General features: G+C 38.7%; 1 protein-coding gene across 7 annotated transcripts in view; it reads right to left on the bottom strand.

Moving 5' to 3' along the window:
* The window catches only part of CRIM1 (cysteine rich transmembrane BMP regulator 1), a 307,580-nt gene that overhangs the window by 43,378 nt on the left and 237,702 nt on the right, over positions 1-26,500 (bottom strand). For 5 of the 7 annotated variants that reach the window (XM_075126992.1, XM_075126987.1, XM_048843698.2 and 2 more), the window contains 2 exons: positions 25,486-25,642; positions 12,045-12,166 (listed from right to left, as the gene is read on the bottom strand). The exons of the other annotated variants lie outside the window; for them this stretch is intronic. In XM_075126992.1, coding sequence (XP_074983093.1) covers positions 12,045-12,166; positions 25,486-25,642 — 279 coding nt within the window. The remainder of the gene's footprint in view (positions 1-12,044; positions 12,167-25,485; positions 25,643-26,500) is intronic. 7 annotated transcript variants of the gene reach the window in all.

The following is a 26,500-nucleotide window of genomic DNA, read 5'->3' as shown; positions in this document are numbered from 1 at the left end:
CTTTATTTTGGACTACAGGTAAGGGGAGGACGCTGTTGATATTTGGGTTTGTTTTACAATAGCCCAATAGCCAATATAATAAAATGAGTTTAAATCTCACCAAAGCAATTGAGTCCTTTACTGAACCAACCACCACTCTGGGCTTGTCTTCAGTACACTGTTGGCACATGCTATAATGCAAGTTTTGCCCATAAATTGATTCCCATCCACACACACAATTCTCTGGCTTGAGTTAAGTGGTGTTTTAAATATTCTAGGGATATAAATAGCGGTTAAAAAAAGTAACCATGTAACCAATTAAAATTTTATCGGTTACATGTGACACGTTTTACTTCATATTCTTTATGAAAGTATGCTTATGATATGAATATGACATAACTGAGATATACTTTATGCAAGATGGCTTATGTAAGATACCATTGGAAAAGTTATGATTTATTGAATGTGATTATCCAATTTGTATGCCTGTATCATTTCTGTATCTGCAGTTAGGGATATTAACTATGTACCTGTATTTCAAATGTGTTAATTTGGGTGTCTCCACCAACCAGCACTTCAGGTACAACAATGGAAAAGCCAGACAGGCCTCATGGGCCATTAGCAGAAACAATGGACTGTGAAAGAGGTTAGGCTTCTTGTGGACTCTGGAGACAGTTTAGGAGCAATGGCTGCCACAGCCATGAAGAGACATGGGTCCGAGTCACCTCGTACTGGATACCCTCCTCCCCTTTTGGAATGCCAGTGGTTTTCCACTAGAAGACAAAGGGTTCCCGCCTTACACAAGAGCTATATAAGGCAGGGGAGTGACATCATCATGGTCCTCCTCTGCCTTCCCACCCAAAGAGACACAAAAAACACTTGGAAGCAAAAACTAAACTAAGGGGGAAAGGACAGAACCCAAGCTGGAAGGGCATCTACCTTGTAAGTAATAATACCTGAGGTCTCAAGAGGGAGACCAGTGCAGCTGTCTTTCAAGACCTTCTGTAATCTGCCTGCAACAATATCTAGGATGAGAAATTCGATTTGTAACCAATTTCTTTAATGAACCTAGCTTAGTTTGAGTGTTTGGTTTCATTTGCTTAGTAATCTGCTTTGTTCTGTCTGTTATCTCTTATTTTCACTTAAAATACACCTTTATTAAGTGTAGTTAATACACTTACTTCTTGTTTATAATAAAACTCAGTTTATGCAATTTCTAACTGGGTGGGCAAGAAGTGTGCACACCTCTCTTCACACTGAGGAAGAGGGCAGATTTTTATGAGCTTGCGCTGTGCAGATTTTTCTATATAGCACAAGACAGTATTATTTTGGGTTTATCTCCCAAAAAAGGGTGTGCATGGGACTGCTGGGAGAGTCCTCTCACACAGAGCTGACGTCAGTCTGTCTGCAGCGGGGTGTGGCCCTACCTGTGTGTGTGTGCGCGCGCGCTGCAAGAGGCCGGAGAGCCTAATTCAGCAAAGCACGGAGAAGGAACCCAGGCTGATTGAGCAGGAGAGGCTTAGTTAAACCCCACAACATCAGGTGGCATCCCAGAAGGGGGGGGGTGTCTAACCTATCACAACATGGTTAAATGTTTAACTGGGCAACTAGGGGTGCTGCAGCACCCCCCATGTTTTATGCAGGGCCCCTGCTGCTGGCCCCTGCACCCAGGGACCCCCCCCCCCACACACACACAGGGCAGCAGAGGACTCAGACCCGGCAGTGGAGTTAATCATTAACTGAAAACAGTAAGACTGATGCTTATCGGTTAACCAGTTAAACTTTTACATCCCTAAAAGCTTCATGTACCTAGCTTGTCAGGGGGTGTGGGCTGATGCTCCAATGCTGCTGATGTTGGAGATAGGAATACCCTGAGGATGCAGCAGCTAAAATTATAACTCACCAGCTGCTAATGCAATCACTCCATGTAGCTCCAGTGTGGTCATTCACTCTCTCTTGAGCTAGGCTAGCTCTAGTGTACTTACTGTTGCAGTGAAGACAACTCTTCTGAGTGGTCTGTCATATCAAACTCAAATCTATATAACTACTTCTCCTTGTACATTGCTGCATCTCAGTAATGACTGCTGAGAACTGTAGTAAATTTATTTTGATTTACAGTATATTTACAATTGGATCCTTACAAATTATATATCACAAATTTTTGTATGATGTACTGCTGTGCATTTTTAACTTTTTTTTGCCAAATTATTAAAATTTTGAGTAACCCCTCCAGAAAATAAAACTTTAAAAATCCCATTGAATCTTGCTGCAAATTTGCTGGCACACTTCTGGGATAACTGTAACCCCCAGCTCACTATAGCTCACAATTACACCAAAACCTGTTCTAGTGTCCTATAAATCCACACCTGTGATATCTGCATCACACTTTAAAATGCACAGTAACTTCTTTATTGTGTTTAAGTCACTTAGCTTCTTTGCAGGTAACAGGACTGAAATTATTACCCCAACATGTTCCCTTCCTCAAACTTACACTTAATTACTCAAATTTACTCTTAAGAAATTAAAGCATCTTTTGCTTGGAATCCAACAGATCTTTAGATGGGTACATGGCTATATTTACCCTGGCTCTGTGTACAGTTCTGGGATTGCTTTAGTTGAGCAATGTTGTCTGGTGAACCCTTTTATCCAGGTATAGTAATTTGCAATATGTATGGAAGCCAGAGGCTTCAACAGGAAGAAAATGGACACAAATCTAGAGTAATCATAGCAGCAATGGCAGGAGTAATTTGCTTTGTATAAGGGTAGATTGGAACAAGCTTCCTTTCCCTTGTTATCAATTGCTGAGTTAACTGCTATCTGGCTTTGGAGATAAAGGCAACATATTTTGTTGAATGACACACTATAGGGCTGTCAGTTAGCTTGGGGTGCCTGGGTAATAAATAGTACCATAAGATATAGTAAAAAGAACAGGAGGACTTGTGGCACCTTAGAGACTAACAAATTTATTTGAGCATAAGCTATCGTGAGCTACAGCTCACGTCATCGGATGCATTCAGTGGAAAATACAGTGGGGAGATTTATATACATAGAGAACATGAAACAATGGGTGTTACCATACACACTGTAACGAGAGTGATCACTTAAGGTGAGCTATTACCAGCAGTAGGGGGGGAGGGACACACAACAACGACACCTTTTGTAGTGATAATCAATACAAACAGATGGACATCATACCAAAAGGACTGAAGGTAAAAAATCCATTACAATCTACATACCACATAGACTATGCTGACAGCTTGTGCCACACGCTCTCAAAGAAACTGCGGAACCACCTGATCGACATCCTCTACAGCAAACAGGGAAAGATTAAGAATGAGCTCTCAAAACTGGATACTCTCATAAAAAACCAACCTTCCACACAAACTTCCTCGTGGCTGGACTTTACAAAAACTAGACAAGCCATTTACAACACACACTTTGCTTCTCTACAAAAGAAAAAGGACACTAAACTATACATGCCACAAGGGGCCACAACAGTGGTTCCCTTAACCCACCCAGCAACATTGTTAATCTATCCAACTATACTCTTAGCCCAGCAGAAGAATCTGTCCTATCTCGGGGCCTCTCCTTCTGCCCCTCCACCCCCACAAGCATGATACAGTTCTGTGGTGACCTAGAATCCTATTTTCGACGTCTCTGACACAAGGAATATTTCCAACACACCTCTGAACAACATACTAACACACAGAGACCTTCCTACCAAGACTACAAAAAGAAGGATTCTGGGTGGACTCCTCCTGAAGGTCAAAACAACAGACTGGACTTCTACATAGAGTGCTTCCGCTGACGTGCACGGGCTGAAATTGTGGAAAAGCAGCATCACTTGCCCCATAACCTCAGCCGTGCAGAATACAATGCCACCCACAGCCTCAGAAACAACTCTGACATCATAATCAAAAAGGCTGACAAAGGAGGTGCTGTCGTCATCATGAATAGGTCGGAATATGAACAAGAGGCTGCTCGGCAGCTCTCCAACACCACTTTCTACAGGTCATTACCCTCTGATCCCACTGAGGTTACCAAAAGAAACTACAGCATTTGCTCAAGAAACTCCCTGAAAAAGCACAAGATCAAATCTGCACAGACACACCCCTGGAACCCCGACCTGGGGTATTCTATCTGCTACCCAAGATCCATAAACCTGGAAATCCTGGATGCCCCATCATCTCAGGCATTGCCACCCTGACAGCAGGATTGTCTGGCTATGTAGACTCCCTCCTCAGGCCCTATGCTACCAGCACTCCCAGCTATCTTCGAGACACCACTGACTTCCTGAGGAAACTACAATCCACCGCTGATCTTCCTGAAAACACCATCCTGGCCACTACGGATGTAGAAGCCCTCTACACCAACATTCCACACAAAGATGGACTACAAACCATCAGGAACAGTATCCCCGATAATGTCACAGCAAACCTGGTGGCTGAACTTTGTGACTTTTTCCTCACCCATAACTATTTCACATTTGGGGACAATGTATGCCTTCAAATCAGAACGCCACTAGCCATCACCTTCAGCCCCCAACTAAAACCTCTCCAACGCATCATCAAGGATCTACAGCCTATCCTGAAGGACTAATCTTACAGATCTTGGGAGACAGGCCAGTCCTTGCTTACAGACAGCCCCCCAATCTGAAGCAAATACTCACCAGCAACCACACACCACACAACAGAACCACTAACCCAGGAACCTATCCTTGCAACAAAGCCAGCTGCCAACTGTGTCCACATATCTATTCAGGGGACACCATCATAGGGCCTAATCACATCAGCCACACTGTCAGAGGCTTGTTCACCTGCACATCTACCAATGTGATATATGCCATCATGTGCCAGCAATGTCCCTCTGCCATGTACATGGGTCAAAGTGGACAGTCTCTATGTAAAAGAATAAATGGACACAAATCAGACGTCAAGAATTATAACATTCAAAAACCAGTTGGAGAACACTTCAATCTCTTTGGTCACTCGATTACAGACCTAAAAGTTGCAATTCTTCAACAAAAATCTCCAAAAACAGACTCCAACGAGAGACTGCTGAATTGGAATTAATTTGCAAACTGCATACAATTAACTTAGTCTTGAATAGAGACTGGGAGTGGATAGGTCATTACACAAAGTGAAACTATTTCCCCATGTTTATTCCCCCCCTCCACCCTAACTGTTCCTCAGACTTTCTTGTCAACTGCTGGAAATGGCCCACCTTGATTATCACTACAAAAGGTCCCCCGCTCTCCTGCTGGTAATAGCTCACCTTAAGTGATCACTCTCGTTACAGTGTGTATGGTAACACCCATTGTTTCATGTTCTCTATGTATATAAATCTCCCCACTGTATTTTCCACTGAATGCATCCGATGAAGTGATTTGTAGCTCACGAAAGCTTATGCTCAAATAAATTTGTTAGTCTCTAAGGTGCCACTAGTACTCTTCTTTTTGCGAATACAGACTAACACGGCTGCTACCCTGAAATCTGTCATAAGATATAGTGTCAGTGACACGACATCTGCCAGCATCTGAGGCTTCAGTAGGCACCCTCCAATATGTGCTTGATTGGTAAAGAATGATTTAGTGTATTGGCCAGAAGCACCAACAAACCACTCATTTGCTGTACCATCCCCTGCCCTCCTTTGGAGTAATATATGATTTATACGGACTCAAATAAGAGGACATATAAAGCAGAAGTATTAAGGTGGTCTTGCTGTCTCCATCATACTGATTGATGCCTTATTCAAACTGCATATTGCACAACATGGATCAGAATAACTGAAAATCCAAATAGGGCATCTTTCTCCCTTAAGAACAATGTCTGTTGTGACATTCTTGCTCTAATCAGCCTTTTGCTGTGATATTTTTTATGTCAACGGCTAATACTTCCATCACTAGTTAGCACCATGTAACAAAGTGGGGCAAATACTTTGTCTACATTTTGCCTATCTTTGTCATGAAATTGCTCTAAGTACTACAGGATCATGTTTCATGTGATCTCTGTCTCTGAAAATGGTGAAAATAGACTTCTTTTGCATCCGCACATGCACACACACACCCCCCTCTTCTACAGAAATCTCTTCCGGTGACAGGTGGTTATTTGAAATATATTACATACATTTTTGCATGGTTTTCTCTGAAAAAGGCACATAATAAAAACAGTGAGTGAAATAAGCTCAAGTTTTTCACATCTGTATTTTGTTATTCAATGTCTTGTCTGAAAAATAGAAAACCAAATAAACATTATGTTTCTTGTATCTATTTTCCCTAACTAGGGATTGCCATTAAACTAGCTATATTGTTAAAGTGATTTAACTCCAAGAAGATCAATAGCAGCAGTATTCTATTTAATGAACTTGGCCACTGAAAGTGAATATGTATTATTCAACTTTTCTGAGTGAACTACACCTATACCCTGATATAACGCGGTCCTCAAGAGCCAAAAAATCTTCCCACATTATAGGTGAAACTGTGTTATATCGAACTCGCTTTGGCCTCGAGCATTTCTGTTATTAATAGTCACTTCCCGCCCCCGGACGAGCCCCTCAGAACCCCTGACCCATCCAAACCCCACCCAGCTCCTTGTCCCCTGACTACCCCCTCCAGAGACCCCCTGCCCCTAACCACCCCTCCCAAGACTCACCCCCTATCTAAGCCCCCTGCTCCTTGTCCCCTGACCGCCCCCTCCAGAGACCCCCCCCGTCCCTAATTACCCCCAGGACCCCACCCCCTACCCAACCCCCCTGCTCCCTGACTGCCCCTACTCCTATCACACCCCTGTCCCCTGACAGGCCCCCCGGGACTCCCATGCCCTATCCTGTTCCCCATCCCCAGAACCTCCGAACCATCCAACTCCCCCTGCTCCCTGTCCGCCTTCCAAGACCTTCTGCCCCTTATCCAACCCCTCCGCCCCGGCCTGGCACCCTTAACACGCCGCTCAGAGCAGCGTGTCGGAGCCAGACATGATGACATGCTGATCTGCTGGAGTGCGCAGCCCTGCCCCCCAGAGTGCTGCTTTACCACGTTATATTTGAATTCGTGTTATATCGGGTCGCGTTATATCGGGGTAGAGGTGTATAATCATACATGAGATGATTATGATCTGCGCATGTAAACTTGCTCTTTTAGCAAAGAAAAAATTACTAGAGTAGAATTCTATGGTAGTTTTTGTTAAAAAAAAGAAAGATATAATGACATTCTTTTCAAAGTTGTGTGATATCAAGAAAAAACAGCAAATGAAACAGACACTCAATACTCAAGTTATAACCTACAGGACAGTCCATTATTTTGTATTTTAGGCCACTTAACTATTTAACAAGATTAGATCTCATACATGGTAAATAAAAACAGAAAATCTACAATTTCTAGTTCCAGATTTGTGAAGTTGATCATAGGGCTGTTTTTTTAAAGATAAGTCTCCAAGTATCCTGGAATCCTATGCCCTAGGAATTTGTCAGAATTGTACTCCAGAATCTAACTTTTTACAAAGAAAAAAGTTTTAACTCCTATAGTTGTGAAGATAGTTCCCATTTGGAAACCTAAGTTTTAGCTGACGAAGTGTCTACATGCATATGCAAGCAGTCAAACAATAACTCTAAAAGACTCCTGATTACCTCAGAGAGGTGTTGACTCTGAGACGTAATGACATCATCTTAAACAATAATAATTAACACTGTTACTCTTTCATGGCCCATCATTTTGGCTTAAACAATCAGCTACACTAATGGTCTTATCTATAATTTTAGATGCATTGGCAGATACAGGAATAGGGACTAGTGGTGCAGCTGGTTGCTGTCAAAGGTTGCTAGGATGGGGAAAGAAGAAATCAAGTCCTCCTCTGTGGCAAAAGCTGCAACTAACTCTTGGTGCTCCAAAACCAAAGTGCTTCCCATGCCTACCTTCGAGCCAAAACCCAAACTGTCTCTTACACAGCTGCCAAAGTCTACGAGTATTTCCCAGTACAACGTTTACAGTACAGAGATGCATTACAAATAAAAATCATGTGGCACATTAAACATCTAGGAACAGCATGAAAATGGAATTTAACATAATTAAATAGCACAAGAAATACTTCAATGATTGTTATTATTCATTTTCCACAGTGAATGCAATAAAACCCTCTATTATTAAATGTACTTGAAGTAAGCACAGGTATTTTAGTCTGCTGCACCGGAGTGCTGAATAATTTAAGCCTAGTTTGCTACAGAGTATGCAGGGCTCTTAATCATCCAAGAAACATGGAATTGGTATCATTTAAAAAAAAAAAGGAAAATAGGCAAGCAGTTTATCATAGAATATCAGGGTTGGAAGGGACCTCAGGAGGTCATCTAGTCCAACCCCCTGCTCAAAGCAGGACCAATTCCCTACTAACTAAAACTAAGTTTAGAATTCATCTTTTCAAAAACTTGTCTATCATAAGGTGATATGCTCCATTACATAGTGCTTGCTGCCTAGAGTAACGTTACATCACCATGTAAGGATGCTACAAAAGGGTAACAATGGTTAATCCACATGCTACATGGCATAGTACAAGGCCTACAGACTACTCAAGAACTGTTGCCTGCCTCACTAAAGGTAGCCTATTAAAAGGGGACATGTTGGACAGAGTTACCCCAGGCTCAAGCTCTATTCTACATTGGCACAGAGAGAGGCTGAGCGTCCTTCTAGGTGTTTGCCATCCCGAATTTCTATGACTCTACTGCATCTGATAATTACAAGGGTCAAAAAAACTTGACATACATGGACATGTTTGTGTTAGAAAATGTAGCTGAACAAGTACACATGAACATATACAGTTGTGTAACTGTACTTCCTTGTTTAAGCAATCTTCATTTAACCAAAAGACCTGATTAACAAAAGAATGGTTTTACTGTGTCTCACCAGGTTGTGCAGGTAGTCTGGGATGCCTGAGATCACAGTTCCTTTAAAGCTAGTTGGCCAACTACCTCCACAATTTCATATAAAATCCTGTTTATCTGAAGATTTCTGATGTCCCCAAGTCCTTTAAATAAATGAGATTGTGCTCAGGACTGGTATAGTATAAGCTATACTTTTACAGCTGAAGGAATGGCCTGGAAGGACATGGGAAATTTAATTGCACAAAGTAGCCTTTATTTAAGTACTAAAACAGTTTAAACCTATTTAGATATGTAACTCTTGCAGCTGTTACAACGTTAAGACAGTTAATATAAAAGTAAATTTTGTGCACATGTACATCCCCAAGTAAAAACTGCTTTGTGACTAACACTCATACTTCAGGGTTGTGTGAATGCAGCCTGAACAAAAGCTAACAATTGATGAAAAGTACAACTATTTAACACAGTTCGTTAGAGAAGCATGCATACATGCATAGACTCACATGTAGAGCGAGATGCTGGGAGAAAAGTACAGACTGTAGGACATTTACATTTTTACTGTTGACATTTATTTATTAATAATTACCGATAAAGACGCTGTATCAGCATGTGCTGGCCCTCAAGAAAGAAGATCACATGGCCACCAAGGACTGTTCACAGGTTGAGCCCCAGAATGACACTGAGCATTGTAATCTGGGCAGAAGTGCATGCTGGGAAAGGGCTGTAGAAAAGCCCCAGTAATACAGATCAGCAAAGAGGCAAAATTGGCAGTGGTTTTCACTACTGAGGGAGTTTGTAAGGGGGTAGGGAGTCCAGCAGATGGAAGAAAATTTCAGACAGGCCTAAGAGTAGGGATAAGAGACAGGTGAACAGAATGGTAAGCAAGCCACAGCTGACAAAGCAGCTATGCATAAAGCTAAGTAAATTACCCAGATGAGGTAAGAAAACTGAGGCAGTGGCCATATGTGGCAACAGAAAATTAAGCCATAGGTTTGGATGGTGCTTTATGGAAATTTGAAAGTACATGGTCCACGCTCAAAGAATTTGCAGCCTACATTAGCCAAACATATGACAAAATATAAAGACCGATAAAAAGTATAGGGAAAGGAAGGACAACGAATAAAACAAACTAAAATAATAAGAGTCCTATTATTCTATATACATATTCACAGTGAATGAATAATATATGTTCTAATATATTTAAACAGTATTTGAGATAGGACGAGAATGGTAGAGTAGAAATAGGTTTTGAGGAGGGATCGGAAAGCATGAGGATGCTGGGTGCAAAAGAAGAGGGATGTTGTTCCAGCTACAGAGAAATCAGTGGGGAAAATGTCATAACGGTGAGAGTAGTAAGAGGTGAAAAGTAGAGTAAAGAGGTGTGAAGAGGTTTCAGAGTAGCAGCCGTGTTAGTCTGTATCCGCAAAAAGAACAGGAGGACTTGTGGCACCTTAGAGAAGAGTGGGCAGAAACCAGGAGGAAAGTTGTAGTGTCACAGGAGATGAGATGTAGGCAGGGGCAGAGCTCTTGCAGAGCCTCAACAGTGAGAGTCAGGCATTTCACCATGCCAGCCTCAGCTCATTTCCTTTCACCAACTTCCTGTCTATCTGCATAACACTGAAACTCCTCAGCCTCATTTTGAAGGAGTGAGAAATGGTTACCATCTTAGCTGCTGAATACTGGACATATTAAAGATGGGAAAGAAAGAAGTTATAGTAGTCGAGGCAAGACAAAAACATGGACTTGACAGTGGAGAGGGAAAGGGAAGAGTAGATTTTAGAAATGTTATTGAAGGAAAATCAGTAAGATATAGTGAGTGCTTTGATATAGGAGAGGAAGATAGAGTGGAGTTATAGATAACCCAAAAAATGTAACTTTGAGGAAATGGAGTTTTTAATGGCGACGGAGAAAGTGATGACAGAGGAGTCATTAGGAGGATATATAAGTAGTATAGTTTAGTGTTAACACGTTTAGTTTAAAAAACTGCAGGACATTCTTGAAGAGATATAAGAGACAGGAAGTGATGCACACCTGGAGAGAGGAGGTGGAGAGGCATGTAAGAGGTGTCAGAATAGAGGTGATAGAAGACCATGGGAATACACGAGGTTAGTAGCATTGTTTAACACTGGTTAACTTTTGTATTGTTCATTAAAGAATAGAAGCTTAAATATCTTATCTCAAAAGTTGCATTTTGCAAAATTATTATTAGATGATTAGGGATATTATGTGTTAATATTGTTGAAATAAATCCCAGCTGTTTATAAATATAGAACTGTTTAGCTATTATAAAACTATATGGATCATATTGTACATAGCCAATGGGAAGGAACGTAAAATAAGTCCCCAAAAGTTAAGTCAAAGCTTGTGCATTATTGCCAAGCTTTGACACTGTTCATTGTGACTGGAAGGAAGACTGAAGTATTCCATAGACCAACTGGTTTCCTTTAGTTTTCTTCTACAGACATGAAAAGTAAACTTACAAAAGTAAAAGCTTTTAAGAATCATATATTTTAACAAAACAAATAGTTATTTGTTAATTTTACTTAACCAACCAAAAGTCTCTAAGAACTTGTTGGATGCAGAGGGAAGAAGTAGCAAATTATTTCGATAACACTTAAGGGTAAATGTATTTAAACAGGATCAGAAAAAAATAATATTCACCTAGCTACTAAGCAACCTACAGCTCAGTTGAAATAATAATACTTAGCACTTATATAATGTTTTATACAGTCAAAGCAATGTATAAATACTGATGCAATTATGTACAGTGAATTGGGTTGGGTGGAAGTCAAATGAAATATTTAAAAAATTTTAAATATAGATTTAAAGAAAACATATTCCAGTGAAGGAAGCAAAGCAATCCATTTTCTCAGGCTTATTAAGGGCCTGATCGAAATCCTACTAAAGTTAATCAACTGACTCTCACTGACTTCTCAATGGAAGAATGGACTGCGGTCTAAAATGCCAAAAGAACTGTGTGTTGTGTACCTTTACTAGGCTGACATTAAAAACACAAAAACTACAAATGATAACAAAACCTTACTATACAGTGTCCTCCCCTACAGAAAATGAAGTTGACTACCACCATTTGAGTTATCAAATTGCAAGTCTTATTAATATAATGTACTACTCCTTTCCATTTCTCCTAGCTTCTAATTGCTTTAAAGCAAACACAGATATGGAGGTAATGCATTCACACCTACCTCTGCACTTGCAGAGAAGACAACCATGATTATTCTGCTGGAAGCCCATTGGACAGATCTTACCACAAGGAAGTTCTGGGCATTTCTTACAGCGACAGATATCACAGCCATGCTTGTTCTTCCTAGATGACCGAAATAATTTGTCAAAGGTCAGCAGATCACTTTAAATGTCTGATTAAAAAATGCCCATGATCTTCAGAGCAAAGGTTTCCCCTGAAGTGACTAAGTAAGTAAAGAAAATTTCCTGAATTGTAATTCTTGTACTCAGAGGTGGCAAGGGGTAAATAGATCTCCACTCTTGGCTTGTGCTCCCTCTGTGTGACTGGCAGAAACATCCTATTTAAATTTCAAGCTATTAGACCACCTCATTTGCCTGGTACACTTAAGCGCTGATGAGCCAGCACTGCTTTTGACAATCAGTTCTTTTTTCAGGTGAAAGAATAAAAGAGTAGATACAACAGAACATCTCCAAATCTGTAAAGAAGATAGAAGGGTAAGTGGGGATCTATTATAATCACTATCTTCTGAGAACAAAAATTACAAGTAATTTTTTTTTCTCCAATAAGTAATATACAGTAGATCTCCACTCACGTAAAATGCTCCAGGGATGTAACCGAAAATGTTAAATAAGTAACAGAAAACTTCTTTGAAATATAAGATGAGGAATGCCAATAACCAAGCGGCAAAGGCAGTGAATGCATAGTTACACATTTTTTAATACAGAAAGATATGTATCCTCACAAAGATACCCAAGATAGAAGCTAAGTACAGAAACATTTTCCCACCTTCCAGATAAATACATTGAAACAAGCAAGAGAATTGAGGGCTTTTATAATCACCAACCAAGTCCTGTAACACTGGTAATGCTAATCAATATGGTATTATGAAAAATAGTTCTTGTCAAACAAACTTATTACTGATTTTTGATGAGATCATGTTTTATTATTAAATCTATTTATATTACACACAATCAATGCAGCCTACATTAAGTGGATTAAAAACTGGTTAACGGATAGATTGCAAAAAATTTGAATAAATTGGAACAATTTACCTTGGGATTTGGTGAATTCCCCATCACTTGGGGTCTTTAAATGAAGACCAGCTATCTTTCTAACAGATATACTACAGCTCAAACAGAACTTATGGTCTCATAGTATTACAGTGAGATGGTAACCGCTCCATAGATAACGCTGGAACTAACCAATCTCAGCCCACTAACTTTGCCAAAACGAAATCAATACACCTGACATTTCCTAAAGGTGATCATCTAAGGAATGAGAGTCTATAAATAATGTTTTGGGGATAACTGGACAGGATGTAAGTGAAATATGAAAGTCTGAAAAATCAAATCTATTTCACTTTTGTAAAACTGGTCTAACTTTGTTGGAACATTATATTTAAAGAACAGTATTGATCCTCAAGTAGTGTTAACATTATTATCCTCAACAATTCAGAGATTTTTAGATTTCAAGGTCAGAAGGAACCATTGTGATAATCTAGTCTGATCACCTGCATAAAACAGATCATAGAACCTCCCTGAAATAATTCATGTTTGAACTACAGCATATATTTTAGAAAAACATCTAATCTTGAGTATTATTATTTTTTTGTCCGGTGATGGAAAATCCACAACCCTTACCCTTGGTAAGGAGTGTTGATGACTGTTGCCTTTGAATCTTTTGGGTAAGACTTGGTAAGATTTTAAGTAATATTACATTAAAAATAAACATACAGTGTTAATTTAAGTTTTCATTAAAAGTGTAAGTTTTTAAGCTTTATGGTGCAAAGATACTATTTTACTTTCATTTTAAAAGCTATTGTTTTTATTTTCTTAAAAATCAGAGTATTTATAATGGTCTTTTTCTCAGACATCCCACACCATTTGTATTCTTTATTCACCTTGCAGCCTCAAAGCCATTGGTTATCAAAACATCTTGAGGGCCAGCATCTTTTCATAGGCACACCTCATTCCAGGAAGGATAGCTGTGGTTGCTGGAATCTTAACCTCCCCAATGCCTTCCCCCTTGAGTGCTCAATCTTTGATTCAGTACCCCTACCAAGGGCCTGAAAGGCATGGAATGGTAAAAAAGTGGGAGAGAAAGACTGTGTGATGAGGAAATTGATGCAGAGAAGGTATGCAGGGAAGGCAGGCATGCAGGGCAAAGTGAAGTGTTGAGCAAAAGGTAAACCATAAGGTTGGGGAATAGAGGTAAATTTTTCTTCCACTAAAACCATCCTAGAAGAGATCATGGACAGGCAGCACTTATGCCCCCCACCCATTCATTTCCCCATAAATGGAACTGTTTCTGTGCCACAGTAACACCTCTTTTCCATGTATCCCCAAGTGCAATGTCTGCTGGTTTGAGCACTATGTGATGGTTGGATATCTGGGACTGTATGGCTGTCTTCTTGGCAGTGAAGAGATAATGGTGGATGTGATGTTTGTTAAGGATTTTGCAGTCAGTTTTTTTCCTGAAGCAATGTAATGATCAAGAGTGTGGTTTTGCCCGCTCTGTAGTGTCCACTCAGAGGATTCTTTTTTCTTATGATTGTAGGTGGGAACATGGCAGTTGTGAGTGGTGTCATCACTGTTGTGACAATTTTTTGAAGTGGAGATAGTGCAAGAATTCTTCTAGTTCTTCACATGTTGGTATGATATCAGGTTCTGTGGTGAGGCACTCTACCTTGGATGGTCCCTTACAATATGTGCTAACTACTTGTGCTAAACTATCTGTTCCACCTTGCATTTTGCTGTGATGCAGGAAGTTCCTTTCCTATATCTGAAGAAGAGCCCTATGTTGCTCGAAAGCTTGTCTCTCTCATCAACTGAAGCTGGTCCAAAAATAGATATTACTCCACCCACCTTGTGTCTCTAATATCCTGGGACTCACACGGCTACAACTATGCTGAATTCCCATTTTATAGTCAAATATGTTTACTTGTTTCTTTAGTTTCCTGTTAGCAGAATTTCAGTTTTTACATACGGAGTATTTCTACAAAGAAATTTTACCTTGAAAATGCTCTAATCTTTGATGAAAAAGACAGTTCCAGGGTTTCATTAACATCCTTACCCTGAGAACCATGCACACTCAAACACATTGATTAGAACATAGGCTGTGCTATATCTGCAACCAACACCACCTTCCAATATGTTGAACTTCCACAAGTCAAAAAAGCGGAAGTGCTTTGACTAGGCTATACTGCTCTACCAGATTTTGCAGTCTGAAGTCAATGAGACTGGCTTTCCTCAGTGCTTTTTGCCTAAATATGGGCTTAGGAGCCTAATTTAAGGTTCCTATTTTTAAAAATTTTGTTTGGCATGTCTAAAGAAGTCCACAATAACTTGGTTAATATATCTAAAGTCGAAATAACTTTTCATTGTTAACACTGAAGCAATTTTGTTTTGAAATGACAGATTTTATGCCACTAAATTTTTTGTTAAACTACAGTTTTAGCTTAACTTTAAGCATGAGTAGTCTCATTGAGTTTGGGGCTATTCATGTGAGTAATGCTGCATACCTGCGTAACTGTTCGCAGGATCAGGACTTTAATTTTCAATATTTCGTTTTTGCCTCCAGCAGTTTTGTAAAATTCAAATAAAAGAAATTACTGAGTGGCACTTTAAAAAAAACCCCAACCAACCAGTGTTTATAGTTCAGTTCGTTATACTTTATTTAATCTAAAGTTGCAAAAGTACAAATTTTAAAATTATTTTTAGAAAGTCTCAAGTTGATTTAAACAACAAACTAAACCCAAGTGATTTAGATCAACAATTTAAATCACCCCATCTTATTGAAAATAATTACTTAAACTTCAAGACAGCTCTGAGACAAAAATGGTTGAGATAACACTATGGCTGTAATTAACAACATTACAAGAAAGACATATAGTAGGAATTTAGAGATAAGGTTACTAAAAAATGTAGTTGTGTCAACTTTACTTGATCAACTAATATAGAAAACGTTATCGATATTTATCAGAACCCACCTTACTCTCTGCCTTCACTCTGTCCCATTAATATTTCCAAAAGTTAACACAATACCTGAATTCACATAGTTCATATGTAAATCAAAGAACCAATTCCTATTCACTTCCTATAAGCTACAGACCCCTCTCCATTTCACATGACTGTTCACAGTGGAAGACAACATCTCACCTCTTACTCATATCCAGTACAGAAAACCTATAATCCCAATCTATCTTTCCTCTACAAACTAATGAACCCAAACTACCTCATCTACACTATATGTATAGAGTAGAAACTACTGCTCCCTACATACCTCTAGACACAGGCCTCATACAATACCTTGTACTTCTATAGCACTCTTCATGTAAGGAGCTATAGTTCTTTAATAGCACTAATGAATTAGGGCCTGATCATGCAAGTATCTAAGCACACTTAACTACTCAATTTATGACATCCAGTACTCTATTCCTCATATGACCTTTAACCCCCTAGATGAATGAGTACCACAATCACTGGAACATGCAGAAGCCCCTATCAAGAATATATTCCATCTTTTTTTTAATTCAGTGATGAAGTCATAATGTGATAAGTTTATAAGGAACAGATTGTGCAACCGTTGCTCGTTTCAGTGAGCACTCAAGTTATTCCATTTAACGGCCCTGTGATGCACAGGCCATGCAAAGTTTCCCTGCATTGCCAGCTAACAGTCTATTTCCCTCTGTGCAGTCAATTTGCACTGCTTCCACTGTGTTTTGGGCTTTGTTTGCCCTCTCAAGGGCAAAACAGGATTTGAATCATAGCTACCAGCACTTATTGAACACCTCTAGCATTTGTTACCGTCTTTCAAGTCTACCCTGTTCAGATGAAAAGCGGTTCAGAAAACTTTATGGGGAATCTTAGGCCACATCACCTGTAAATCAACATCTCTTTTGCATTGCTACTTTATCCTTGATTAGAGAAAAACTATGTTCTAAACAATGGAATTTCAAATGCCGGGGATGGGGAGGGGAGGAAGAGAGAGAAAAAATGGAAGCTCTCCTCACCTGTTTTAATAGAAATTTACATACTTCAGAAGCTATTTTGTATTATTCTTTTCAATAAAAAATTCCACAGATTTCTGATCTCGTGCTTGAAGTTATTTACAAAAAATCTTTTTTTAGGCAGTCCCTTAGCATCAGATATTGCCAGTGTGCATTCTTGTGTTAACCTGATTTGGTCTTTCACTCTGCAAAACTCATGAAAATTCCTTTATTTTAGAGATCCAAAGTTTGAGAATACCATTTTCCAGCCAATTCTTCCAATTTAACATTTAACCTTTTATTCTGAATACTGAATTTCCCCAGATACTGCATGAGCTTCAGTTGATTTCCTTGGATTGACTATTAATATGAAATACGTATCTACTCTGATTTTCCAAGAATGTATTATTAGTGGGTTAACTAATTTTAAGTGTAGTTCTACTCTGAAAATGGACTATATTTCTTGCTAGAGAGATCTGTGTATATTCAGAAGACAGACACAGATGTATTATTTGCAAACTCACATAAGGAAATACTGCTAAAAGAAAATGTGATGGATTCTATTCCTTCTTGTGCTTTGTCAACACAATTGTTCCCTAAGTTATAGTAAATTACATATGCGCAAACCCACTGAAGATGAATTACAAAGGTGCCTAAGAGCATAAACTGTCCTGCAAAACTTTTATTATTGCTGATGATGCAGCAGCAGGAAAGAACCCAGCATAGCTCAGATTCCAGTTTGAATGGACAGGTCTGGCAATTAGAAAAAAGGATACTTTTACTTGTATAATGAGCACATTTGAGCTGCAAATCATTGGCATCATAAGGGATTCGCACAATGATTACAAGCACTAATTTAGAGTGGAACCTTAGTTTTAAGTATTTTGATATTTTGAAGAGACACATCGTCCCCTGTATTGGTAGCTTTTGTGAAAAGGATTTTTATCACAACCCGAGACATTAACTTCCAATCTAGCTTCCATAGCAAAATTGTATGTGTAACATTTAAAACTGTTTGATATAACCTCAGATTGGACATCCTTAATCTAGCATTTTCTAATGCTAATTCATTTGAGTCATGGCTTATGGTTTACACAGCTAAATGGAAAAAATACTTCTCAGTGATTAATTATAAAATATGGTGGTTTTAACTCGAGAGTTTGTAATAGTAAACTGTTATCTGCATATACAGAAAAACAGCAGCAGCATTAGAAAAGCCATTGGTTTAAGCAGAGCAAATCTAGGCCTCGTTTCAGGGGAAAAAAACCCTGAAGGGCACAATTAAAGTGTATCCAAGTTAAAAAAAAGAAAACCAAAACAAAACAAAAAACCCAACCAACCAAACAAAAGGTGACCGCTGTAAAGGAAACAATATAAGAAATACCCACATTAAACATGGAATGCCAAGCCTGGAACTGCTAAACAAAAGGATGGATGCAATTTTAATTTACTATCCAAGAACAAAAGAAAGGACAAAGCTAACAATCTAATGACTAGGAATAAAAATAAATGAATAAAATACCTGCAAAACTATAGCATTTGAACAGCAGAGCTGCATGTACAGGGCTCAATAGTGGCTTTTGTAAGATGTCTACGCTGCAGCTGGGAGCATGCTTCCCAGCTTGAGTAGACAGACGTGCTAGCTCTTTTCAAGCTACAGCATGCTACAAATAGCAGCACAGCCAGGGGGTAGCATGGGTGGCGGTTCAGCATAACTACCTGAGTATGTACCTATAAGGACCAGATGGGTCTGTACTCAGGTGGCTAGCCTGAGACGCTGCCTCAGCTACAGTATTTTTAGAGTACCAGCTCAAGCAGAGCTAGCATGTGTCTGTCTACCCATAGTAGAATACATGCTGCCAGCCGCAGTATAGACAAATGCATAGAGGCAATGCAGAAGTGCACTGTTGCAGCAAGTATTCTAGGAGACTTTGTGCCTCAGGCAAACACATTGTCTCCTGGAGTATCAGTGGCGCACAGACACTACTGATGTGTCTGTCAAGGTACTTCTATGGCTCTCATCAGTGTAGTATCTCTGTGCCTCATACAACATCATCAACGCTTTTATCCTCACTAGATCTTTGTGAGGGAGGGAAGTATTTTTCAAATGAAGAATTGAGAAAGATTAAGTGATTTGCATAAGGTCACACAGGAAGTTTGCAACAGGTGGGAACTGAATCCAGATCTCCTGAGTCCCAGTTCATTCTCTTAACTCTGAGATAATCCTTCCTCCACTGACCCATCCTTCTTTAGGGTACAACTTGTGCTCTCCCTTGTGGAGTTAGCACCACGACTTGCGAAGAGGCAGATGGGGGCCATAATCCTGCCCTTCCCCATTCCCTTTGAGTTGTCCTATGTCCTATGCCACTGTGGACACTGAGTCACAGTGTTTATGTTTGGGGAAGTGCAACAGTTAGACACAGCTCCGGCACAGGGTGCAAAACGTGTGGAAGACTCCTCCTGGCCTCCTCCTCCTCCTCTGTGTATCTGCATGGAATTGGGCAAAGTCAGGAAATACCTTCTCTAGTCATGACAAAAATACTATCACCTGTACCTGAATACTAAAATGTTCTGCCAAGAGATAGTGGAATAACAAAGCCTAGATGAGAAAAATTTGAGGCTCTGGGAAATTTCATAGCAAAATCAATCAAGGGACTTACTTTTTTCTTTTCATCAAGTGTTCAGCTGATTTATTTGGCCCTAACCTACATTACACCAATTCTGACAAAGAAGTACCTAGAATAAAATATCCTTTTGCAATTGATGGTATGGTTTAATGGCATTTTTGTCAAAGAAGGACTGGATTTTCATGTGAATTCTTTTTGACAGGGCTGTACTCGAGTGCATGCTTGAAGGGGGAAATTAGTGAGCTGTCCTACAACATAATTTTGATGATCCACGACTAAAGGTTACTGGGAGTTGTGGGAGGTATTCTTCTTCTTCTTCTTACAGGGCGATCTTACATGGTAAAAACTGGCTGATTAAACAAACCTTTAAAAATCCGTAAAGTTCTTGTTTCTGAGATGGATAATGCTGAAGACACTAAGTCCTCTGGCTTTTGGGTGGCTTTATACTCTGCTTGGGGTCTTGGGGATCTTTGAAGCTGGGCTTGCTGGCATTGCCTGGTTTATTAGCCACTGCTTTTTGTTTATTCCTCCTCTGGTATGAAAAATATGAATGCTAGATGATGGAAACTCAGGGAATTGAAGGTAGCCTTACTTTTGTTCTCTTCCATCCATTCAATTTCTACCCCTTTCCCTAAATTTCTCTACCTCTATGTGACAGGTCCTCATATTTTGCTGCACTTCCTGCAGGAGACCAAAAGACCACAATGATGCATGCCTGCAAATTTCTATCCCTGAAGAAGCTGTTTTTGTTGTTGCAAGATAGGCATCAAGAGACACACTAATCAGATGCAAATCCTCTTTTATTATGTTCTCAAAGCATCCTTTCTGCTCATGGTGGGGTGAAGGGGAGAAAATTAGCAAATTCAATGGGCTTTCCTCCTGTCTCTCTAGAAAGAGGAAGAATCTGTGTCCTTCCAGAAAAGAGACTCCAAAGAAATGTATGATGTTAAGATTTCTTCAGATAGCACTGACCTGATGAATCTTTTTCTGCCTCAGTCTCTTGAGTCAGCTAGTTGGAGAGGGGAAGGCATGGACTGAGGAAAGATGGTGCTGAGAATGCCAACCTCTCTGATGGAATCAATTACTGTTTAACATTTATATAATGTACCTTCGGTACACAATCAATCGGGCTGAACATGTTGATAGACTTAATGGCTTAGGCACAGACATCAGCAGATTTTGTGTGGCAAGAGCCAGGTGTTCCAACTGATTTTTGGTGAGCAAGATGCCTTGACTGGTTGCATATGGTCAACAGGGCTGCAAACATGCAGGAAGAAAGCATTCATTAAAATGTACAGGAGGCCAATCCACAGTCTTTGACGCTGGGCTCTCTCTGCTATGACAGTGTAGATCTGGAGTGAGCAGAGACCCCAGGAAATCCAAGATGCTGAGGATACATGAGGGATGTATCATATATGCCAAAATATTCAGCTAAAGAAGTAGACCGGTTCTCGGGGGCAGGCTCCCATTTTAACTTCACGTCATTGTTGACTGCCACAAGGAAATTATGTTGATGCTCCAACAGATCTAATGCCTTTATGTACCCCTTAACGTCAGACTTAATTTAAATGCTTTGCAAATGGTAAAGTGGCACTGTAGGGTCTATTCAGCTGGTCTTACTTTTAAACAGGCAAATCTGAAGAGTCTCAATTTCCATCTGAGTTATTTAACTAGTATTTTTAAGGACTTCCAGGCTACTTTAGGGAAAGCCAATCAGACCTGATATGATCTTTCTAAGTCCCTGCAATTTAAAAACACATTCTAGAGACTCTGAATCAATGAGTGTCCAGGTGTGTACTCAGACACCATAGGGAGAAGACATTACCATTATGATGGACATCTGCTAATCACATTAGGCTCTTCCTGAAGTCATTGGTCTGTGCCTCAAAAAAACAAACAAATCACAACCCAGAAGAAAAAGAAGGAACGAGCCAGAGACCTGCCATGAAACTCAGCCTTAGCAAAGAGGCATCTCAATCAAATATAAAGTAGTCAGGTATCAAAGACTCATCTCACAGACAAATATCTAATTGTATATAAACCAATGGAACAGTAAGAAGCAGTAGAAACAATAAGAATAAAGAGAGGACTTCACTTTTTAAAAAATGAATAAACTCTCACAGAGTAAGGATGTACATGTACATATAGCAGCAAAGTCAAAAGATGTTTCTCTGTCCTAAGTAGAAAGAAAAAATGGACTGAGGAATGGCTGACTATTATTCTTAGCAGCTACACATATTCCACTCACTGGTGTTGTGGATTCTGGTTAAGGAAGTTACCGCCAGTCACACACTGGGAGTAAAGAATCATGAATGGAAATCTACTGCATTTACTTACCTTAGGACAACATTAATTCTTCCTAAATACCCAAGGTCCAACATTTAGAAGTTGCATAAATATGTTCATTGTGGGTTTCTGTCCCTACTGTATTTCACTCAAAACTGAAATAAAGTATCCTTTTCCCCTCCCCCCTCATAATTACTGTTTATAAAACAAAACAAAATAGAGTAAGGAAAAAATACTGGATCAAATAAAACTTTTAATCCCATAAAGTGCTCATTAAGAAAGCATGAGTTTTTCACAAATTCATTTTAGAGGAAAAATGTATTATACAATTATAATAAAAAGAACAGAACAGTAAAACTAGCAAATTAATATGAATAATAAATAAAAAGTAAATAAATAAAAACACACATCAATGAATAAAAAGCACAATATGTGGCATTTCAGAACAATTATGATAAGCATTTCCAGAACTCACAATAGTACACAGTTTTAAACACTGCAATATATGATCCAAGGTTAGGATTACAAGTGAAATGAAATAAATTAAATTGAAGGTAGAAGTATTTTATAAAGGAAAAAAGTATAAAGAGAAGCTAGCTTGATTGCCTTAGACACTCCACAGCAAAATCAAGAGAGAGAGTCAACTGAAGGGGTGGGGGGAGAACATTTAGGCCTTGGCTCAGGAAAGCACTTATAGCTCATGTGTAAGTGCTTTCCTGCAGCAGTGCCTTAAGAGACAATGACATGCCTTTAAAATGACCATATTTTAACAATTATTCCACACTGTAGCTTTTATATTAAGAACTGGAATCATATACTTTTAAAAAGTATTATTGGTGGAGTACTGAATTTTTTAAAAAATTGAGAGCTGCCCTTTAAACAAACTATGTAAACTGCACGTGTAAATATGCTGTTTTATGTAGAACTATGTGAGAATGTATGTGTGCACACAGACACATGTCCATTGTATGTATAGCCCAAGTAACAGTAAACTGTGGATTTATCTTTTTTGATTTTTTTAAATTAGTGCTGCAACAATGTTACAGTCCTTAATTTAAGAGCTGTAACATGGGGAAGCTGTTAAAGCAAGATCTAACCATCTTGACAGAGTCCTTTTTATAGTGACAGCATATTAGATTATTCTGTATAGTTCATTATTGATTAGAAAGCTAAAAATAACTGCTAATTACTGAATACTATCAGGGATAACAGTATTTAAACACAGCATCTGAAAATGTAAATAAAAATTTTCATTTATTCCGTGCCAAAGTTTAAGTGTCGCTGCGCACCTGAATGTCACAATTAAGACATTTTCTATACCATAAACAAAGTCAGATTCCGTGTTTTGCTACAAATTGCAATGAAACACAAGTTTAACAACCTATTGGTTTTCATTGTTAATGGTAACATTAAGTTATTTTTTACATTTCTTTACACTAGTGGAATATTATTTCAGTTTGTACTTTTGAATTATCAACATTAAAATAAACAGAGGATTCAAATATCAACTTGTGAAAATTATTCTTGTTCTCCATAAGGGGTGAGAACATGTGGAATATATGATCACATCTGGTAATTTTCAATTTCAAAAAGAATTTTGCCCCAACTACATCTCTTCCATAATCTTCTTTTACACCCCCTCCTTCTACCCACAGATTACTCACATTGCCTGTCTACCTACTCTCTTTGTCTTCTTCATCCAGTGGAGACTTGATAAATCCTATTTTTGCTGCTAAATGCTTGGAACAGCCACTCGCATAATCTGCACTGTGTTCTGTTTCATTCCTACCCTCCTTGAAAAACAGCTAAATCCAATAACATTTTAAAGCAATGCTTTATGGGTTATATTAAATGGTACTGCTGCACATTAATTATACTGGAGTGGTTTTTTATGTTGATACTTTTAAATCCTGTCAGGGAGGACGTAAAGCACATGGAAAGGCATCCTTTTTTAGTGTGATTAGAAATCCAAAGAAATAAAATAAATATTGTTTTAAACGCACATTCACTATTTTGTGGAGGTTTTAGGAGTCCCCCCCAATATTATAAAATATTGTACCTCCTGTGCTTTTACAATGCATGGTCCTCAGGGCAGGGAGCTGTCTTATGTTTATCATATTTCACCATTTGTACAGCACTATGTACCTGCATAGTGCTATATAAACAATAAAAGAGGGCAACTGCACTGATACATTCACATAAGTACAATACAACTCAATGGCTGAATTAGGGAGTGGGAGAAGCAAGCCCGTAACACATATTTTAAAAAAAAGGAGGCAGGAGGGTTGTCTGCTCCAGATTTTTCATCTGACAACACTAAGTATTGTGAGTTTGACCCACTCGTTTGTACACCCTCCCACCCCCTCTACAATTCTAGCATTGGTTAAATTCTCTGCTGTCAGACCATGACAGAGCTGGATCTCCATTTTTCTTAAAGTCTGTGATGTGTCTCAAACGTTTGGATGATTTAGGCTGCACCATATTTTGATTATTCAAAAAGATTAAAGAAAATATGAAATAAGAAGGAACTATAGTGCAGTGTATAAGATTATTAAGAGATTATACAGTGCCAAATTCAGTAAAAGGAGAAAAAAAGAATAAGTCAGGAACTAAAGAAATGCAAGTATAAACTGCCAAGGGCAGTAACAGTAGTGGAGTTAGCTAAGTACGGTATCTGAAGGTTAGATATTGTGGGTTAAAACTACCAACTTTAAGCAAGGGAGAGGGTGAAATTTATGTTGGTTCCTATAAATAGGTGTTATGTCTTTTTTGAAGGGCCGGAGCATGTTGGTTAAACCTTCACTGAGGACACCGAATGTCTGCATATCTACAGATTCTAAAGAAATCTCTACCTATGACAAAATAATTGCCCTATTTGCTGCAGGATCCCTTTTTCCTGATGAAAAAAAATATACCCACCATTACTTCTTTTTAAGGAAGAGGGTGTCTAATAACATTATAGGTGTCAGTGACACTTAGAAACACTTATGACAGAAGACAGACTGACTTTCCATTAGTGTTCCACAGGAAATAACTGGCAGAAAAGAAATGGAAGACTAGAGCAGATGATTGCTCAGGTAAGCTACTGTTATGTCATAATAAAAAGATCAACTCCGAATACAACGGGATCAACGGAGTAAAAGAAGCAAGTTACAAGATGGAGGGGATATCAGAAATGTTAGTGCATAAAATTTTTAAAAAGCAACATGAAAGGTAAATTTTATGCAGTACTTTAAATTTTCTCTCAAAGACTGTTTAAAACTATTTTAAAAGATACTTTTCTGCTTTTATAATTTTGTTAGTCATTATTTTGATTATTTGAATTTTCTTTTGGTCTGGTGATCAAAATCCATTTTCACAACTTCGTCCAAGTCTGTTTGAGGAATACTATACACTTATCAAATAAGTACATTCCTGCCTCTCTGCATACCTCCCATTTTTCATACAGAACATAAACATATATAAATAAATATTCATGGATTTTGCATATTTTATATGCACATGGATTATGATAAATATGCTTTCAGAATAAAAATACGTACAAGTATCCAAATGGACAGTACTTGTCACATACTATGGGTTTGCATTTCTTAGGCCTTGGACGGCACTGACAGATCTCACAGTTGTGGACATCAGTCTGGAAACCGAAGGAACAGTCCAAGGAACACCCTGATATGAGGCCAGTACACAGCTCCTCTCCTGTGAAGAACACATGCAGCTTAGCACAAAATGAAAATTTGTTGTTCATATCAGAAAAAATGTATCTATATACATTCCTCCTTTTGACTTTTTACTGGTTTAACTGTTAAGACTACTAACATTTTTACCTCGACTGCCCTAATATTCCTCTACGATTCTACAGTTATGGCCCCAAACACTGCAGTTTGCATCAGTGTTACTACCGTGTTTTGGACCTGTATTGCAGAATACCATAGTGAGTGTTTGTTTTTTAAATAATGATTGGTTCCAAACAAAAACTTGCGAGTAGGCACCTTATATTTAAGGAGTTGCTAGGGAGAGGTAAACATTCCAACTGAGTCCAACATTCATGAGTCATGCCACATTAAATTAATGTCCACAAAAAGTCAGTAATACCACATACCGTCTATGTTTTATTTTTGTTTAACAGATTCACGTGCAGTATAATGTATTTTATTTTGAACAGTATTAATCCAAAATAAAATTGGATGAGCTATTATTTATTAAGGATCTCTATTTGTTATTTACACTGTTGACTGTCACCTGTTTGAGTATTAAGACCTCCCTACTAAAAGCACATTACTACAGTGCCAAAGAGGTGACTTAATCTTAAATACACCTGTTGGATTAAGTCACAGTAAAAGAGCTTGAAGATGGAGTCCAATAGCATGATTAAATAGCCTCTTGTGGGAACAATAAAAAAAAAAGATAGCAGATTGGAGGAATCTGATTACATCTAGTGTAGTGATGTCAGGAAGAGGGTGTGACTTATGTTCACTTTCAGCAAACCTTTATTACTTTGAGAATAACAAGTTTGCTTTTCTTCATGGGGTGAAAAACAGTTTAAAACACTCTAAG

This window comes from Caretta caretta, chromosome 3 (assembly GCF_965140235.1).
Source record: "Caretta caretta isolate rCarCar2 chromosome 3, rCarCar1.hap1, whole genome shotgun sequence".
In the NCBI taxonomy this organism is placed as follows: Eukaryota; Metazoa; Chordata; order Testudines; family Cheloniidae; genus Caretta; species Caretta caretta.
Note: the sequence above shows the minus strand (reverse complement) of the source record. Positions and strands in the feature narration are given on the sequence as shown.